General features: G+C 41.2%; 3 protein-coding genes across 3 annotated transcripts; all 3 read left to right on the top strand.

Moving 5' to 3' along the window:
* The first annotated feature begins 1,804 nt into the window (after positions 1-1,804).
* LOC311494307 (serine/threonine-protein phosphatase 4 regulatory subunit 2-like) lies at positions 1,805-10,453 on the top strand. The gene is made up of 9 exons (XM_084553289.1): positions 1,805-2,336; positions 2,989-3,070; positions 3,171-3,341; positions 3,797-3,890; positions 4,229-4,266; positions 4,387-4,461; positions 4,598-4,747; positions 4,921-5,189; positions 7,836-10,453. Exons 1-9 carry the CDS (start codon positions 2,303-2,305, stop codon positions 8,147-8,149), a joined length of 1,227 nt encoding a protein of 408 aa, XP_084409415.1. The 5' UTR covers positions 1,805-2,302; the 3' UTR covers positions 8,150-10,453.
* A 484-nt stretch (positions 10,454-10,937) lies between these two features.
* Positions 10,938-12,503, top strand: guca1b (guanylate cyclase activator 1B; the record flags this gene model as incomplete). Its single annotated transcript, XM_084554005.1, has 4 exons — positions 10,938-11,141; positions 11,478-11,627; positions 11,753-11,867; positions 12,091-12,503. The coding sequence occupies 4 exons, from the start codon at positions 10,938-10,940 to the stop codon at positions 12,213-12,215; spliced, it is 594 nt and encodes a 197-aa protein (XP_084410131.1). The 3' UTR covers positions 12,216-12,503.
* A 1,146-nt stretch (positions 12,504-13,649) lies between these two features.
* On the top strand, positions 13,650-15,179 carry oard1 (O-acyl-ADP-ribose deacylase 1). Its single transcript, XM_084553668.1, has 6 exons — positions 13,650-13,767; positions 13,855-13,954; positions 14,110-14,275; positions 14,533-14,591; positions 14,675-14,787; positions 14,910-15,179. Exons 1-6 carry the CDS (start codon positions 13,727-13,729, stop codon positions 15,055-15,057), a joined length of 627 nt encoding a protein of 208 aa, XP_084409794.1. The 5' UTR covers positions 13,650-13,726; the 3' UTR covers positions 15,058-15,179.
* The last annotated feature ends 4,929 nt before the right edge of the window (positions 15,180-20,108 follow it).

Raw genomic sequence — 20,108 nt, 5'->3', positions numbered from 1 at the left:
TCTAATAATTAAGTATTTTTAAATTAAGAAATTTAATAATTAAGTAAATAACATCTTATGACAATACGATGTTTTGGTGGGACCCACCTAGGCCACCCACCTAGACCAGATCAGGCACCCCCACCCCATAGCAATGACACTTCTTGATGGCAGCAGCCATCCCCAACAGGATGCAGCCTGACACAGACACACACACAAAAACGCTTTCGGAACAACTAAAAAATAAATAAAATAAAAATAAAAACATGAAAAACAGCACAAGGTGTTGACCTGGCCTCCAAATTTAGATCCCAAACCGATCATGTATCTGTGGGATGCACTGGAACAAGCCTGATCCACAGAGGCCCCTCCCCTCAACCCACAGGACCCAAAGGCCCCCACTAACAACATTCTGTTGCCAGACACCACAGGACACCCTCAGAAGGCCCATGTCCATTCTCTGATGAGTCACAATTGTTTTGGGGTCACAAGGGAGACCTACACAATATTAGGAAGGTGGTCATGGTGTTATGCTTGATTGGTGTATAAAGTTCAGTGTTGTGATGTCTCGAGGGTAAAAACTTTTCAACAGTCTTGTGGTACGTGTCCTTAATGGACCTGTATCTCTTCACTGAGGAGAACAATTCAAACTGTTTTTGTGCTGGGTGGTAGGAGTCCACAGGCACTAAGCAGTTATGTGTTACTGATTGTCTCTGTTGTTCTTGTTTTGTTTTGTTTTTTTCTTTTGTTTTTTTATCAGAGAGATTGTGCCTGTAACCCAGCTGAGATCCTCTGAGATGTAGGTACCCAGGAACCTGAAACTGGAGACTCTTTCCACTCTGTCTGCTAAAAATAACCACTGCTTTGGAGAATCACATAGCTTGAGGCTTTCAGGCCAAGATTTTGGTAAATGGAGCTTTGAAGGTTTTGAACTGGATCCTTCCACATTTCAGACTGACCTCTTCTGTCTGTGAGTCTCCACACTAAACTTGACTTCTGCTGAACAAAATAAACACACATTGGATTTTCTAATGGTGTCTTAATCCCAGTCAACTGTCCATAATGTCTCTCTACCCTCTCTTTACTCTACAGAGGTGTTTATGGTGAAAACTACTCTGAGCTTCTATCAGGCAGAGGAGAACGACAACATCACCATCAAATTGGCTCGTCACATCAAAACTCACCAACAGGATCTGTTTCCGTCAGTTAAAGCTGCTCAAGGTTTTGTATGAAATGATAAACAGTGCTGTGGTTCCAGAGACTCAGCATCAGGTGTTTGCATGACGGCCTCAGTTTAACAAAGACGCACTCAGAGAAGGACGAGTCAGACTTCAAAGTCACAGCTGAAGACTCTGATAAAAAACTACACTGATCTGGGCGCCAGTTATCACAGTAAAGAGATGGTAGTTCGAGTAAATATAACACCTGCACTGTTTTTTTTTCTGCTGCTACAAAGTGGCACAGGTAAGAATATAGCAGATAATTGCTTTAAATCGACAGAACACTTTGTCTTGAATGTGATTCAGACCTCTCTTGCAGAGAACTGTGATGTGTTTCTCACCATACCAAGTCAACAGAAGGTAGGCCAATGCAGACATGTTACCACCATTTACGCATTGTTACGCAACTGAACTGATGCTCCTTAAGTCGTTTAATGTTTTAAAAAAATTACAATAAACATCTATTCTATTTCTCCTCCTCATCACTTACATGGACATATAATGTCAGTAAGGTAATGAGAAGTCAAAGTATTTTTGGTACATCTGTAGTGATCATGTTTTCAGGATCACAATGGTTAATTCCAGTTGCTACTACAAAAAAAACAGCCATCATCACTAGTCTGAAATAGTGTTCCCGACACTGATGTATGTGTCGGCTGATACCATCGGATACTTGAATGTGATGTCATCTTGAGTATGGGGTAAAGTGGATGTTTGATAACTTTGTTCAAGTCACTAGGGTCCAGACACACTCTTAATTTGGCTGTATAATCAGCATATCCTTTGTCTTTTTCTGTTAATTTTCTTTTTTTGTCACAGTGAGAACCACCATCTGATTGCTGAAACCTTTCAACAGTTTCTGCGTGTTACTGGTCTGTTTACAAAGATGTGAAATGTGGACGTAGATAATCCTCCCCTCTAGGGGGCAGTGATGCGCCCAGTAACGGCAAAGCTGCCAAAAGGTCTCAGAAGAAGAAGTCCTGCGTAGTCTCCGCCGCCACCAGCTTTGTCTGGTCGCTGCTATGGACTGTGTATGAAAAGGTTGCTACCTGCTAACGTACTGCTAACTAGCGAGTATTTCCTGCCTGTGACTGGACACAGCTATGGACATCGATACGTTATTGGAAGCGTTTCAAGGCAATGTTTACACTTCTCCACATACGTCATCCATTACTAATTTGTTAAATGTTTCGTTGTGTTTGATTTGAGGCCCTGAGGAAAATCTCTAATGTTTGCTAACTACGTTACGCACGTTACCGTAACTTAGCTTACCAACAACTAGAAGAGACACACGGGGGGAAGCTGATCTTAGTCTTTTCTTTGCCGAATTAGTTTGACGCTATCTTCTGCACGAAAAGAGTCAGTTTTATTCCGCACTTTCCCCCCAGATATTCCCTTATTGACACTTACCGATTATGTAAACAGCTAGCTCGTTTTTGCCACAACACACTGCTAACAATATGATAAAATGCTAACTTCCATGAACTTTCCGTGTAGTTAACTGAGTTGGTATTTGAAGATTTTATGATGTGATATTTGACTAGGTGTTGTCTTTATGAAGTGTATTTTCTTTCGACAAAGCTGATAAATAGCACAGTACAACCATTTTTTTATGCTGCACTGCAATTTTATGTACTTAAGTCTCATGATTGAACACTTCCAGAATAATTTAATAAAGGTGTTTTATTTGAACTGTGTGCCCAGTTTGATGGAAGCACATATATTTGTCGGTTTGGTCTGAGGTCAGATTTGTGTTAACTTTTCTGTTCTGCAATGTGGGCATTTACAGATTTTGAGAAGAAAGGGAAGAAAGAGACTTGCCCTTTACTAGAGCAGTTCCTGTGTCATATTGCCAAGACCGGGCAAGCAATGTGAGTAGTAACTTACAGGAGCTGACCTTTAAACATTAAAAAGAAACTCCTTTTTTTGTGTGTGCATGATAAGCAGACTTGCGATTTTAATATCTTCCAGGATCCCATGGTCACAATTCAAAACGTACTTCATGTTTAAGTTGGAAAAAGTCATGGATGATTTCCACACCTCGACACCAGAGCAGAGAGGACTACATAATCCCAATGTAGAGTATGTTCCCTTTGAAGAAATGAAGAAGAGGATCTTAAAAATAGTGGATGGTTACAATGGGTGAGTGACCTGTGCAATAAACCGCTTTTCAGATTGCAAATCCTCTTTCAGGTTGAAACTTCAACCACACCGCAATCTAGTCATTATTGGCATTCTTGCATGTTGTCTTTGCAATGAAAACATAACCACAAAGAATGCAGATAAGGTTTGTCTTAAATAAAAAATGGTTAAGCTCAACTTTTATCTGACCCATTGTATGTTGCAATTCTTTCATGCTTGACAGACAGAAGTGTTTATGAACTCATCCAAAGCTGAGCTTGAGCGCCAATAGTCTCTTTTTTGTGATAAATTGGAGATTTAAAAAAGGAGATTTGTTTAAAGCTGCAAAACAAATGGGCAAATCATTCATCTCAAGTTAAGCCTGGGAAGCTTTGGTTTTTAAAGACTGTGTTGTTGCTGACTGTGGAACAACTGTGTGTTCCCAGTTATTAATATATGTCTGTTAACTTTTCCAGAATCCCATTCACCATCCAGCGTTTGTGTGAGCTGCTTACCGACCCCAAGCGAAACTACACAGGAACAGACAAGTTTCTCAGGGGTTTGGAGAAGGTGAACGCTACACTGCCCCAAATTACGCTACACTACTTTGTACAAAAGTGTAAACTTGAATGTTGATTTTGCTCTAGAAAACATTAATCGGTACTAAATGAACAATGAGTAGCTTTAAAATCCATTTTAAAATAACCTATTACCTCTGTATATTGTGAGTACTTGAGCAATAGTTTATTTTTTTTTTATATATATATTTTATATTACTTTTTATTCTCTTTGTATTTGTCTCTGCCACCTTGCAACTGTCACTTTATGGGAGCAACAGTGACAAAACAATTTCCTTGTAGGATTAATAAAGTATTCTGATTCTGAATATTACTATTTATGTGTTGCAGAATGTAATGGTGGTCAGCTGTGTGTACCCCACATCGGAGTAAGTACATCACCTGCTAATATTTTGCAGTGTTTTTGTTGGACATACAGCTTTTTTGAATTTTTCTACTCTGCACAAACAGTGTAATTAACACTCGGTTTTCTCATGCTTCGTTCAAAGGAAAAATGGAGCATCCAATGTAAACAGAATGAACGGAGTGATGTTTCCTGGTAACTCTCCTCTATATTCAGACAGGTGGGAGCAACATATTTATCAGTGATCAAGTTCCACAAAAGTGAAGCGTGTGAATTTTTTTATTCATTCGAAGCCAAGTAACCCTTTGGCTTATTTTGCTCATGATGCACCTTATGATGTGATATCTCTTTTGCAGTCGAAATGTGAATGGACCAAGCACACCAAAACCACTGACCAGACCAAAGCTGTCATTGTCAACGTCACTGTCCACCAATGGGCTCCCTGACTGTCCAGTCAGCAAAGAGTTCGAGCCAACCACAGAAGAAATGGACGAGCACCGTATCAGGTGATTGTTAAGTATGACACATGTTTTCTGTATATATTATACTGACTGACGTTCAGTAACATTATAAGCGTCAAGCCAAGATCTCAAGACTCAGAACTGATAAACCCACTAACTTGAAAACAAAAGCATATGAGTAACATATTGGTTTGATTCATTTTGATTTCCTGTGTCAGTGAATCCTCGCTATCAGAAGGACCATCCAGCGGGATAAAGAACAAACACCCAGAGGAGGAAGAGGATGCTGATTCTGTCAAGCAAGAGGTCAAGAGGTTGAAGTTTAACGAGAAGGAAGAGGATGAAACGGCAAGTGAAGAAAATCAGTCAACTTGTCATGAAGGACCAGAGAGCATGTCAGAGACTCCAGAGTCTTCAGGAGACTCTTGTGGTCCAGAGGACAAAAGTGGGACGTCGTGTGACTCACATGGCGTTTCAGACAATCCTGGTAAGTGTGAATTCTTCCTGACTTAGGCTGACATATGCAGTACATTGTTGTTTAGGCATATCGTTTCAAAAATTTCTTTCTAGTGGGAATCTCTTGGTTGACTTAAACTTAGATAAACTTTATTGATTGACAAGGGAAATTGCTTGGTCACAGTAGCTTAGTTGCACATAAAAAACACTCTTAAGAACCACAAGTAAAAGAAAGATTAAATAAAATAAAATCTAGTAAAATTAAGTAAAAATAAAATGTGCATGAACAAATGTACAAGAAATAGACACGGAAGAATATATATTATATACATAGGAATGATAGTAAGGTGCAGTAGTGTCTATTAACATGAATAACATGGAGTTATCTGTTATGGAAAGGTGAGTTGTTGTACAGCTGGACTGAGAATGGTATGAAAGAAGTCCTGTAGCATTCACAGCAGAGCTGGATCAGTCTATTTGAGAATGAGCTCTGCTGCTCCTCTATTGTCTGGTGTAGTGGATGAGATGGATTGTCCATGATGGAGAGCAGTTTGTCCAGTGTTCTCCTGTCCCTCACTGAAACAATCATCTCCAACTCACTGCGAATAACATGTCTGGCCTTCCGGATCAATTTGTCGATCCTACTTAAGTCCTTTTTGCCGGTGCTGCTCCCCCAATAAACCACAGAAAAGTACAGGGCGCTCACGACAACAGACTGGTAAAAAAATCTCCAGCAACTTGCTGCATACATTGAAAGACCTAAGCTTCCTCAGGAAGTAGAGTCTACTCAGGACCTTCTTGTACACTGCATCGCTGTTGTCCCTCCAGTCCAGTCTGCTATTCAGTGTGGACTCCCAGGTACTTATACTGGTCCACTACTTCCACCTCCAGGCCCTGGATGGTGATGGTCTCCTCTTCCTCCTGAAGTAAATGACCAGCTCCTTGTCTTGGTCTTGTCCACATTCAGGAGTAGGTGGTTTGCCTGGAACCACTCTACAAGTCTCCAATCAGTGTCCTATACTCCACCTCTTGTCCATCTCTAATACACCCAACCACTGCAGAGTCATCAGAGACCTTCTGCAGGTGACAGGACCCAGAGCTGTACTGGAAATCACAGGTGTAAAGAGTGAAAAATGGAGACAGGACAGTCCCATGTGGTATCCCCACATTACTGACAATATTATCGGACAGGGAGCCCGCCCTGCCACACAAACTGGGGCCTGTCAGACAAGTAATCAGTAATCCAGGAGACAGTGGAGGAGCTGACACCCATCCTGAGCAGTTTCTCACTCATCAGAAAGGGGTGAATGGTGTTAAAAGCACCGGAGAAATCAAAGAACATGATACTCACAGAGCCCTTCCCACCATCCAGGTGAGAGTGAGCGCACTGCAGTAGGTAGATGACGGCATCATCCACACCAACATGGGGCTGATACTGAAGAGGATCCAAGATAGGTGCCACCAGGGGTCTCAGCTGAGCCAGGACGAGTCTCTCCAGGACCTTTATTACTGTGACGTCAATACAAGCGGTCTGAAATCGTTGAGGCTAGATGGGATGGGCTTCTTGGGCACCGACACTGAGCAGGATGTTTTCCAGAGCACCGGTATCCTTTCCAGCTTCAGAGTCAGGTTGAACATGAAGTGCAGGATGCCAGTCAGCTGTGAAGCGCAAGTCCTCAGGACCCTGGGGTTGACATGGTCCAGGCCTGCTGTCTTGCCTTGCTTGACTTTCTCCAGCTGTCTCCTCATCTGGCCAGGTGTCACAGTGATGGCCTCAATTTTATTTTGTAGGTGAATATAAAAAAAATCCTAAATATGAAAATGTATGTATTACAGTTTTTAGTGATCCTACGTTGTTTGGAGTACAAGAAAATACAACACTGTACTAGAACTGGTTCATCTGGGGCATACTGCAGGCTCTGTATGCCTTCCAGTCAGTTTCTCAGATGTCAAGGTGTGTGGCCAATCTCTGATATGAAATTCACACCTCCTTCACATTATGATTGTCCAGCTGTGCAGAGGTGGGAAATGTGCCAGGCATTGTACTTCTCTCTCTAGCTTTCTTTTTTTCCCTCTTGGTTCAAAGCTATTTGAGGCACTATTCATTTGTTTTTTCTCATATCCAGAAAGCTGTACTGGTTTAAGTTAATCTGTTCTGTCGGATATGGCTAAATGGGTAAATGAAGTCACAGGAGTGTCTGTCTGTAATGCTTTTACTTCAAGATTGGAGTTGCCTTTAAAGCCTGAAGGTTATTGTATTTGTGACCATTATTTGCATAGACTAGCGTGGCATAGGCATCAGTAACAGTCCTTTGGGATTTCATTATGGGGTGAGTTTCAATCAATACAGAGAAAATAATATATTAAATGGACATAGATAGTTCTACAACCAATCAGAACCATTTCGTCATAATTACACTCCACAGTGCTCAGATGACGTGGATGACTACATTGCTGTTGCTCCTTTGTCCATCGCGGCATAAAGCCACCCACACAATTTCATTAGCCAGGCAGATCTTTGACAGATGGCATAATCGTTCCCAATAGTGCGGTTCCACCACGAAAATAATTGTTATTTTTAACACTCCATTTTGAATTGAAATCCAAATAAAGATAGTCTAGACTTGAGTTGACTTTAGTTGCCATACCCTTTGTTATTATATTCTTTTCTCCTCAGAGCCCAGCAGCGTACTGACAGAACCTTCTGAAGGGGAAGAAGACTCATCTGAGCTGGCCACTACCGACACTGAGCAGGTTAAGAGTGACAGCCCTGTGGACCAGTCTGAGCAGCCTGCTCCATCAGAGAAGACTGCAAGAGAGCAGGACAATGTGGACAGCAGCAGCAGCAGCAGCAGCAGTAGTGATGGAGAGGGCTTAACCAGCGACAAGCAGGACCCCTCTTCTGGTAATTCACCTGACTTGTCAACAGAGGGAGGTGCTGACATTACAACCAGCGCAGAGACTGCAATAGAGCCCAGGGAACATGACTAACCAGAAGGCAGCCTGCAAATGGACTATTTTACACTGTATGATACCACACCAAGGGTATATCTGTAGCACTGTGGGCCTTTAGGCTTCAGGACCAGGAGCGATGTGGACCCTGGTGATTCCTCAAAGAAGGATCTTCTTAAGTTACAACCTCTTAAGGTCACACATCACCCGGTCTTTAAACTGGAAGGAGATGATTTTAAAAGGATCACTGAGACTGCCTTTTTCACTGTTGACTAAAAGTTTTTCTAATCAGATTTTTTTTTTATATATATATATATATATATATGGATATTATAACTATTGACAACTGATGTATATTCAGTAATTTCATAATTTGGCATGTATTTCCCCCAAAAAAGAGGTACATTTCACAGTTAAATTTGTGCTTTATTCCTTAGCACATTTGTTTTGACCTGTCTTTCTGATGAATGTGTCTGTCACCGTGTGAATGAGGACACGTGCCATTGTGAATGGATTCACAGATGTCTGCTTTTTCTATGAAGCACACACCACAAATTATATTTCTTACTAACATTACCTTGCACTTGTTAACAATGACTCCCTGAAGGATGTGGAAAATTTCAATAGTTTTGCTTGGTCGCTGTATGAAGCCGGTATAACATAATGTTGCCAGTAGTAACCAGCTTGGTTAGATAGAACATTGGTTTGGCTTGATGGTGTCCATTTTCTGCATCTAACTCTGTGAACAAAAGGTACTTTTACGCTTTCATTATGCCATACCATAGTTGTACAACTATCACTTTTCATAATTAGGATTTTTACAGCACATATCTGTAAATGAGTTTTTGTAGACTTGTTATACACGTCCACTGCCTTCATAAGACTGATGATCGCTGGAAATTGAAGGCTTGAGCTTGTGTTAATAGTTTTCATTGAAAGCAATAAATGCTGAAAAAATGAAGTGTACTATGTACAGTTAATATTAAGGGAGTCGTTCATTTGAGTTGCAAATAAAGTTATGTTTCATACCTTCAGAAAGACCGAGGTTAGTCTGTTAGCCACACTTAACGTGTGACCTCAGGAATATCAACTTTGTCTGGTTGGTCGATCCAGATTTTAGTCCAGAGGAAAGTATCTGATCTTCCCACATGACTCCAGATGTCAAGTTCAGAACATTTCATCTCACTTGTACATTCAGTCTTAAGTGAATATATGCTAACATCTGCCAAACATACTTTATTATTAACCATTTTGTATTTAAGGTTCTTGAGCTACTACGCTTCTACAGTAAGGCATGTTGAAAGCTTAATTTCTTTTGAGTGTTTTTATATTACTGAGGCAAAATGGATGAAATACTGATAATAGACGGTAGAAATGCCACTGGAAATGACTGTATGATTACAAACCCCAGCTCCAGAAATGGATGATCATTACAGATGAAACCCCTATAAAATGTGTGGAAAAAGGAAGATATGGGTGAAATTAAAATTCCCTCTTGTGTAAGAGCAGAGGCAGTGAATCATTCTAATCCTGAGACATGATAACATCCAGTGACTCCTTGGCGGCCTTGAAACTCCTAAGCTAAGATTATCATTATCCCTGTCGTCAGCACATATATCATATGGTATTGGTCCAGGACTAGCTTTCTCCTGTAAACAATAGCTGTTATTTGCCACTAACAATGATGCTGTCATTCTTTGAAAACATTTCTAAATTCTCACGGACTAACTTGATGCTTAAACAGGCCTAAGGTCTTTCTCAATGTTTCCACAAATTTCCCAAGCATAATTACATAAGGTATACTTGAATGCCCAACATTAGTAACCACACATGTATTGCGTGCTTTAGTGAGACAGGAACAGTCATGTAAACAGTAATCACAGCAGTAGCAGATAACTAGGCATCTGAAGGTCAGGGCTTTCTGAGATAACACCTGAGTGAATCATCAGTCTGAGCAGGAACTTCCTATTCTGGGAAAGATTAACACACACAAAAATGCCCACTACATCCAGCATTTCCCATAATGCAAATGTCTTTTTTTTTTTTTTGTTAGACACTGAGTAAACTGACCTAAAATGGGTGGCATTATTACCTCTGCCTGTGAATGCATCTACTTCAGATATTAAAATCTTGTTTTTACCTTATGCTAATTCTGTGGTAGCTCAAATTGTGTTTTATCCCAGATAATAAATCTTTATAATAACGTGTATGACCTTGTGTCTAATGAGTCTACTATCAACTCCAGCTGTCTCTCTGTTGCCCTCCCAGGTTTCACACATTATTTTGCATAGCATTTTTGCTCTGTAATCACTGAAATTGGCCCTCTTGACGTTATCACATAGCGTACAGACCTTAATCCTTGATTTACTTTACAATGATGAAGGAATTTAATTCCATCGTTAATAAATGTAGGTCAATGAAATTTATTTTTAGTGTGTTTTCACACAGCTAACATACACTCTAGTACAAGCAGCTGCACAAGGAAATCCTCTCATGATCGGTCTGTGTACTAATTGATTTTGACAAGTATTCATTTCTAATCCCTTATCATGTGATCCATAGCAGTGTGAGTCTCATCCTCACTTTCAGAACGGATTTGTCACAATAGAGAGCCCAATAACAATTCAGCGTGCATGGACTTTCATACAATATTGATTAATTTGGTTTTAGCTGATTTGCAAGTCAGGCATTGACTTTGTAACGTAACTGAGCACTAAGGTGAATGGGATTTGTAGGGAAGGGAAGCTTGAAAAGAGTTAACCGGGTCGAAACAGCTTCATGTAAGAAATCATTTGGTGTTTAGGGAGTTTGAGAATATATTCCCACCATGGGTCAGCGCCTAAGCGAGGACAGCGACCCGGATAAGGAAATCGATGTGGCAGAGCTGCAAGAGTGGTACAAAAAATTTGTTGTGGAATGCCCAAGTGGAACTCTATTCATGCACGAGTTTAAGAGCTTTTTCGGTGTCACAAATAACAAGGAGGCCTCAGATTACATTGAAAACATGTTTCGAGCTTTTGACAAGAACGGCGTAAGTACAAACCATTGTTTTATGGCCAGAAAGACCTTTGACAAGGTCATTTTAGAAAGGACTCTTAAGTACGCTTGCTGCAATATGAGTAAATATTTGTTGATTGGAAGCATTTTTGACAGTTAATCTACGTTATGGAACATGTATTTTATCAATGGATGGAAAGAAAAACTTGTATTTGACTAATTGTGTAAGAGGCAAAGCTTTAATCTTCAGAAGGATCAGAACGTTTCACTATTTTCTGATGGCTTAATGTCTAAACATTGATGGTGAAAAGACATTTCTATCATCAGAGTAGCTTCATAACATTTGAACTCTCTCTCTTAATGCACACAGGACAACACCATTGATTTTCTGGAGTATGTGGCAGCATTGAACTTAGTCCTCAGGGGAAAACTGGAGCATAAGCTTAAATGGACATTCAAGATGTATGATAGAGATGGAAGCGGATGCATTGATAAAACAGAGCTCCTTGAAATTGTGGAGGTAATATAAATTTTTAACCGTAAACCTTAAAACATTTAAAAGAATGTTTCAAGATAAATCAGTGGGCTGCAATGAATTGCAGTCAGTCCGTGAGTCATTGTAACAACCTTTCTTGTCAATCTCAGTCTATTTATCGACTGAAGAAAGCCTGCCACGGAGAGCTGGACGAAGAATGTAATCTACTGACCCCAGACCAAGTGGTTGACCGGATATTTGAGCTGGTTGATGAAAATGGAGATGGTGAGTCTTTGTAACAGCATTCTGACAGCTTAAAATGCTTCATTGATGATTTAAAAGGTCTGTCAGGCTGCCGTAATGGCCTCGGAAAGCAATAATGTAAAGGTGCATATGTGTTCATTGTTGCTTGTGTACACTGAAATGGAGGGTGGGTATTAGTTGTACAAAGGGCATCGAAAATATTAAAAAGTAGAGTAAAAAAAACAAACTGTGTCTCGTCACTTAGGGGAGCTCTCGCTGGATGAGTTCATTGATGGAGCACGGAGGGACAAATGGGTGATGAAGATGCTGCAGATGGACGTCAACCCTGGGGACTGGATGAGCGAGCGAAGAAGCAGCAATGACTCCTAGGCAGGAACGAAGACTGTCAGCCTCTAACACATATACACACATTCCTCATGTGTGACCATTTGTGCTGTGATTTTTTTTTCTCTATTGCAGTTTATACTGAATGTATATAAAATAAAACGACATTCATTCACAGTCATTCTGGCATTGTACTGTGTGCTGTTGTATGTACAAAATTTAGATGTGTGCTGTGTTTTGCTTGTAAAGTGGCCATGTGTTCAGGTTCAACATGTTGTCGGGCTATGGAGTGATGGAGCAACTATAGCTTTAAACATATTTATCATGTATCTGTTGCTGTTTTATCTGTTATTTATAGATCTTATGGATGTTGCAGTTATAGTGTGTTCCCTTTTGTGCTATGAGTCATAAAATAAGCATAAAAGTATTCAATAAACATACTTAAACATAGTCTTCAGGGGTGTTTTCACTTATTTAGGGTGATTAGATCTCTTCGCTGGACTTTGTACTGACTCATTTGCATTTACTTCGTTCTCCTTTTAGTTTTGAAGCATTGCTGTTCCCATCACAGCCTGACCTGAATAGATCTAATAAACCAAAATATTTAAAAACACATGTGAAGGCCATCAGCATATTTAAGCATACTGAACTAAATAAAATGATAAACTATAGCATGTACTAATTTGCAAATTAAGAATAGCTGAAATTTCCACTTGATGAGAAAAGTCAAGATTAGCATTTTATCAGATTTGTATTAAAATAGCCATGCAATAATTATTATTATTATTTATTATTGAAATAAGTTGTTAAATTACACATTTTGGTGTAATTTTGTACAGCGATCAGGCATAACATTATGACCACCTTTCAAATATTGTGTAGGTCTCCCTTGTGCCTCCGCAACAGTTGTGACTCATCAGAGAATGGACATGGGCCTTCTGAGGGTGTCCTGTGGTGTCTGGGAACACAATGTTGTTAATGGGTGGCTTTGGGTCCTATGGGTTGAGGGGAGGGACCTCTATGGATCAGCCTTGTTTCAGTGCATCCCACAGACACTTGATCAGTTTGGGATCTAGTGAATTTGGAGGCCAGGTCAACACGTTGAGCTGTTTTTCATGTTTTTTGAGTTGTTCCTAAACCGTTTGTGTGTCAGGTTGCATCCTGCTGGAGATGGCTGCTGTTATCAAGAAGTGTCATTGCTATGTGGTCGGGGTGCCTGGTCAGGTCTAGGTGGGTGCTACATGTCTAAGTAATAGAACGCCCCATTCTATTACTTAGACATGTAGCACTTACTTAACATCCACATGAATGCCAGGTCCAAACGTTTCCCAGCAGAACATTGCATTGTCACAAGATGGTCAATGTTATTTACTGCTCCTGTCAGTGGTCTTAACGTTGCCGCTGATTGGTGGATGGTGTTTGAACAAAAACGAAACTAGTTATTCAAAGGATTCAAAGGGTGGCAATGTTATAAAGTCTCGTTTTTTCTCGCGAGGGGAAGGACAGCTTTATTAAACTGCGTCCTGTGCTGCTACACACCAACTCCACACGGTCTTATGCATTTAGCATTTAAAGGTCTGCCTGCATTCAGCCGTCTGTAAGTTATACGAGAAGCTTTATTGTTACACGGTAAAACAGCGGACTCGTCTTCCAGCAGAAGCTGAATCTCGCGTTTTCTTTTAAGGTTTGTCCACGACTCGAATCAAGTCAGCCTACGAGTGCTTTACTCACTGTTGTCAATGCCGCCCGAAGTCCAGAAGCCAGCCAGCACTGGCACAATTAAGGTAACGCTTACTTTCAGAGGACAAAACAATTTTTTTTTCACATGATAATTGGAAATTAATGCTAACTTGTAGTTTCCCTTCCTGGTCACCAATGTTTATTTCTTGTTCTGTCTTGTGCGTCATGGCACGGTGTAATGCTGCCCCCTCCTGGTTAGAATGCAGAGGACAACTGGAGGCTGAATTATGTCACCGGGGATTTGTTCCGCTGCCACAGAGACGAAGCTCTGGCTCACTGCATCAGTGAGGACTGCCGCATGGGGGCAGGCATAGCAGTGCTGTTCAAGCAGAAGTTCAAAGGCGTGGAGGAGTTAAAGAAACAGAGTGAGTCAGCCTTTTTGTTAAATATTCACCCGGGGTGAGGTTATTGTGAACGTTTTATGGTCATAGAGACGTGTTTTGTTTTAGAGGAGTGCCACTAAAAGCCTCTTTATATACCACCCCCACCTCTTGTCTAATGTAGCTTTAGAATTGGACTTTCAGTGTCTGGCAATATCACAGTTAAATATTCAATCTGTACTTCCATAATTTGAATATTTGAATTGTGTCTTCCTCTATTTCTTTTTTTGACACCCCAACAGAAAAGCTGACAGGACAGTGTGCAGTACTGATGAGAGACAGACGCTTCGTCTACTACCTGGTAAAGATGTCACAGTTATTAGGAATTTTTGAGAACACAGAGGTGCACCTCTAAGATATTGCTTTCCTGTTATTTCGTCGCAGATCACAAAGAAGAAGTACAACCAGAAACCTACGTACGATAGCCTGACACGGAGCCTGGAGGACATGAAGTCCCACTGTGAAAAGAACGGAGTGAGGAGAATATCGATGCCTCGGTTCGTGTCATCTCCAGTTATTTATCAAGAGAAAGGCTAATTTGCTTGATATATTCCCTTAAAAGTTTTAATATTTAGTTGCTGTTATGTTTAAATAGTTCTTGTCGTTCTCTCTCTGACAGTATTGGCTGTGGCCTGGATCGACTGGATTGGAGGAGAGTGGAGGAGATACTGAAGGAGGTCTTCAAACACACAAACATCTCCATCACAGTCTACAGCCTTCCTCAGAGAGCAGAGACCACAGTGATGAAGGAGGGCATGCGCAGATGATTGATGCAAAAGTTTGTTTGTTGCCATGTTTATGCACTTTATGTATTATTCTCACGGTGTTTGGCCAAGGTGATCATATTTTCCAGTGGAAAATTGTTATGGATTAAATGGAAATAAACGTCTTTGTTGTTTTTACAAATCAAATTGAATTCGCACTAACTTCTGTAAGAAGATGACACATGGGTTAAGTGGTACAAGTCACTTCTGCAATCATCAGTTTTCAGCTATTTGACAAGATGGCGGCTGCTTTCAAAACACGTTCATCTACATGTGTTGATAAATTAAGATCTAACTGGGATTTGTTTACCTGCCTCTTCGGGTTTAAGGTCACATTCAGTGATGGACACTGGGCCTAAAGTATCGGGTATCTGTTTATCTGCCCGTTCATCCACCAGACATTTACATTGTTTACTGAGCAAACGGCGTATTTGCATGTCCCTGTGGTTGTCCCATAACCTCTGAAGTGCTCATTGTAGCCTCTGCAGATGGTCGAGGTATTGTATGATCCATTATTGATCAGCTCGGGTATTTGTACTTTGATGCATCTGGGACACAATAGACCAGATGTGAGTGAAAAGAAAGAGCAGCGGGGAATCGGACACCGCAAAGTCAATCCCTCGCATCCATTTTCTCCACCACGGGAGAACCTTTTAACGCATCATGAAACTCCAGTGGAATAATTCCAAACAGATTAAACAATTTGGAAACACGTGCTTTAGGTGTTAGTATGTACCATAAACCTCAGTAGCTGTGAGACTGTGAGAATATGCACAGTAGTTTGCCGGCTGCGACCCTCCCATTCACCTTTGGGGCACCTTCAATAATTCATGAGGAAAAGGCATTCGCCACTGTGTACGCTGCAACTGCCCCCCCCCCACACACACACACACACACACAATATCCAGGCTGGCTGGAAGACTGTACTTTGGTATCACTGCAACCAACCCCTGCTCTCCTCCTCCTCTCTTCCCATCCCCCCTCAATGCCTGGCAATTATACTCCACACTGCACCAGAGCCATCTAGCAGTGCTGCAGTGAGTGCAGTGAAATCTCTCTCCATCTGATCCGCTGTCATGCTCAACACACTGCGGCTGGTAGCATCCAAAGCTTTTCTCGCTGCACCCGATAGCCCCCTTGCCTCTTTGTTCCCATGCACCCTCTGCTTGTCCCACTGCAGACCACCGATTCGCCTCCGATGCTCTCCCCCATTCCCACTCAGACTCCTATTCTCTCCCGCACATCCCCCCCCCCACTCCTCCCTCTGTCCTCCATTCCTTTTTTTCCCTTTGCACGATGCGTATGAAATTGCAAAGCTCAGCGTTCTTCTCCACAGGCACTTAGGGAAAAAAGGGAGAAAAAAAAGAGATGAGCTGGGCGGGAGGGTTCCTGGTGCACCACATAACTGGCCCCCTTCCAATTAAAGAAGAGAGCTTATGTTATTGAAGAGCAGCTTGGCCAATCAGGTGGCAGTGAAGGCAAAGACAGCAGCAAAAAAGCAGCAGAGCGAGTGGGCAAGAGAAAGAAAAAAAAACTGCAGTGTGTTGTGAGTGTGTGTAGTTTTTATCCCTCCCCTGAGCAGATCTTTATCAATTTGGGTACTCCAGTGTTGGGGTAGCGTTTGAATGGGTGTCTGTGTGTGTATATGTGGCAGAGTTTAGAAAGGACAGAGTAAAGGTGTGTCTACAGGGCTGTGTTAGACTCCTGACTTATTCATTCTGAAACTGGAAAGAAAGTAAGAGGAGATTGATTATTTTTCTCTCTATCTCAAAGTGTCTCGGAGCCTGCAGAGAAGGGGAAGAGCGCAAAGTCCAGGAGAGAGCAACCTGCACAAAAGGTAAGCAGTTCTCCCACTATAGGCATGCTGCGCTTTTTTGCTTTTGAAGTTGTTTTTCCCTAGTTGGGTTTCTTTCTTTTCTTTTTTCTTTTTTTTTTTGAACGGTCTTGGACTAGCCATCTTCCTTCTTCTAGTCTTTCCTGCATAATAGCATTTTTATATATTGATGGATTTACACTTTTTGGGATTTTTTCCCCTCTATATTATAAACACTTCAATGAAAAGCAGGGGAAGAGGGAGGGAGGGAGGGAGGGGGAAGGTTAGTGCGGGACTCCCTGATGCTCCTAGGCAAGTTTCTGTGCACACGGTTCTCTAGTGCTGCAGTATCCCATTACATCCCTGTGCGAAGCTGCCTCAGCATCCAGCCAGTGCCAGGCTGAGCAAATCAAACCTGCTTTTCTAAAACAACTCTCAATGTTTGTTTTTTTGCTGTTTGTTTTTGTGTTTTTTTTGTCCATCCCGGCTCGGGATAAATTAAGTCTTGTCCCCATTACTGCAATTTCAGCAGCCTCTGATAAGATCTGTGTGCCAAAAAGACTGCTGCAGTCCATTTGAGTTTTGTCGTGCATGCTCTCATTGTGCGTTTTGGATGTCAGCGGGGCTTCTTAGATAACAGACTGAACTGGCTCTGATAGCATTTGAGCGCGGTGATTAGTTTTAGTTTGGTTGATCTTGTGTTGTGGGACTTCATTCAGCCTGAGCCTGCAGCAAAAGTAGGCTCTCTGATTGGTTGAACTAGCCTTACTGGATTTAGTGTAACAAAGAAATTATTTTTTTATGTTTGTGTACCTTCTATGGGTTATTTAAAAACAGAAGATATGATTTATCATAATTATAAAATTTACTGAAATAACAAAGGAAAGTGAAACTTCAAGTAAATAGATCATTTACCAATACATGTTTGTTTGTTTTTTGTTTTTTTTTCAATGATCATCTGTCTTTAATCTTGTTCACAGTTCATTACATCCCATGTTAGTCTGACCTTCATCATTTGTGATTGAAGATTTGACACTGTCCAGCAGTGGGCACTGTGTGTTTTCTCTGTTGAAAATGCCTGTGTAAACTGCCCTGCCGCTGCAGAACAGGAGGAAATAATTGATGGACTTTGTGTGTTTTGTGTGGGCATGCTGAAAAGCAGCATTAGACAGGATGAGGAATACAGTATGTACTGGTGTTTTCATATTACTTAGAGGCAATACCTTTCACCCTGTAATAGTAGACCAAAGCACAAACCATGCATAAACCTTACCAGAATTACGATCCCAGTAACTGGCCATAAATTGTATTTAAATTATTCAAGATTCAGTTATCCATGGGGCTTCAGAGCGGGTTGGGAAGGAAATCTAATCATTTTCAGCACCATGGACAGAGCACATAGAAGGGACCGTTTATAAGCGCTTCACACATATTCTTTGAAACCAGCCTGTGTTGGGTAGGCAGTCAGAGGACACTTCTAACCATGAATAGTTGTAATAAACTGCCTGCTTACACAAAAGTCTGTATTTGATGTGTGCTGGCTGTGCACACTCTTTCATTTGCTTTTTCAGTCTTAGACGCGAAGAAAACATTTTCATTATTCATGCACCTTTCCTTTTCTAGAACATCTTAAGGAGCTATGTTTTGGCATACACACTGAAAACTGCTCTCTGTTTCATATGGAAAACCTCTCTACTATCCTTGTCTACCTGTATTAATACTGTGTGCTCCAGTTGGGAGTGTCAGCAGTGTTGTTTTGTCCTGCTTTCATTGTCACTGCAAAGCTCTAAATGACACTTCAAAATGTGTGATAAAACTGTCTGCAGCAGCAGGGCGATTCAAGTCTGACATCTGGTTATTACGTTCATTTATTTGCGCTATAACAAAAGATAAAAGCTGACATTATATCTGCTAATAGTGACTAGTAAGAAAACAACTTAGGAGTTGCTAAGAGACAACAGTGTTGTGTTTAATTTAGGAAAAGAACATGTAAAACATGCAATAACTGTAGCCCATGCAGCTCTGAGACCTGCTGTGACACCGAGGTTTGTCTCATGTCATGGTTGAGAGCAACCACAAAAGTGTCTCCGCAGGAAGCCGCCAGCAAACTGAGAAACTCATTCAGATAGTGATAATCAGAAACTGCCGCTCTTTGATGGGAAACGGAAATGGAACCCCTCACCGCTCCAAAAATTAGCTGGCGTCCTTCTTTAAGATAGTGCGAGTGAGAGAGATGTCAGAGGTTTGACCTTTTCTCACTAGGCAGAGTGACAGGTTTAAAGAAACAGACTTTTAATATTTAATGATTCGGTGTTAAGCATCCAGTTGAATCAGACCGTGCATTGTCACAGCAACAACAACTCTATTCTAGTGTTTACATCTGTAAATGTTGAGAAAGGTCTTTGATTACTTTCAAGGTTTATCTTTATGATAGGCAATGTATATAGGTTAGGTTCTGTCACTCTTTGTGAATGTCATGGAGTTTTTGGAGGAAGCGAGCAGATGCAGGGCTCATCATCACTCATCCACCGAGCGTAACACCTTCTGTCCCAGACTGCATGGCACGGGCGTTTAGTGTGCCCCTGTAAATGATGGTGTAGGCAACATAGCAGAGCAGCAACGGCTGTCACTGTGACATAAAACTACAGTTAGCAACAATGCCCCGACTCTCCGTGTCAGGATGAGAAGAGGTGTTGTAAAAACTCACCGAGCTATGCTGTGTTGTTTAGATTGTACAGATAGGCACAGAGGACACTGCAGATGTTTAAGGTGAGCCAACTCTCTAGGGGACGCTAGAATGACACCTTGATAAACACAGTGAATGGTCAGTGTGTGTGTGTACTTGTGTTCTGGGGACAGACATTTGTCACATTGTAGGGGGTCAGATTCGCCCCACAGTGAATAAATCGTCCAGTTTTGGGTCGAGGTTCAAGGTTAAGGTGGGGTAAGGGTTAAGGTCGGGTGAGTAGTTTTTTGGTGATTATAGTTAAGGTATGCCTCCCCCCCAAAAAATATAGAAGTCAATGTAAATATGAATGTGTGTGTGTGTGTACCTCTCTATAATCAGGATGAAGGCTAAAGGTTGCAGGATGTATTTTTGTATGGCAAGGTAGATCAAATAAAGAATATGACAGCATACAGCAGACAGCATGGGACAAAGTGGGGAGAAAATAAATTGGACATGAAAAGAACAAAAGCAGTGAGGGGAAAGTAAAAAGAAGAGGCAAGACAAGAGGCAAGA

Source organism: Chelon labrosus (genome assembly GCF_963514085.1).
Source record: "Chelon labrosus genome assembly, chromosome: 10".
In the NCBI taxonomy this organism is placed as follows: domain Eukaryota; kingdom Metazoa; phylum Chordata; class Actinopteri; order Mugiliformes; family Mugilidae; genus Chelon; species Chelon labrosus.
The sequence above is the reverse complement of the archived record's forward strand: the minus strand, read 5'-3'. Positions and strand labels throughout refer to the sequence as shown.

What these genes read in the sequence shown, in the direction of transcription:
- LOC311494307 (XM_084553289.1), top strand. Translation starts at nt 2,303, where the DNA reads ATGGACATCGATACGTTATTGGAAGCGTTTCAAG. An exon ending in TGTGTGTACCCCACATCGGA is followed by an intron (nt 4,267 to 4,386) that starts GTAAGTACATCA and finishes CTTCGTTCAAAG; the next exon opens with GAAAAATGGAGCATCCAATG. An exon ending in ATGGACGAGCACCGTATCAG is followed by an intron (nt 4,748 to 4,920) that starts GTGATTGTTAAG and finishes TTCCTGTGTCAG; the next exon opens with TGAATCCTCGCTATCAGAAG.
- oard1 (XM_084553668.1), top strand. Translation starts at nt 13,727, where the DNA reads ATGCATTTAGCATTTAAAGGTCTGCCTGCATTCAGCCGTCT. An exon ending in CTGCCTGCATTCAGCCGTCT is followed by an intron (nt 13,768 to 13,854) that starts GTAAGTTATACG and finishes TTTTCTTTTAAG; the next exon opens with GTTTGTCCACGACTCGAATC. An exon ending in GACGCTTCGTCTACTACCTG is followed by an intron (nt 14,592 to 14,674) that starts GTAAAGATGTCA and finishes ATTTCGTCGCAG; the next exon opens with ATCACAAAGAAGAAGTACAA.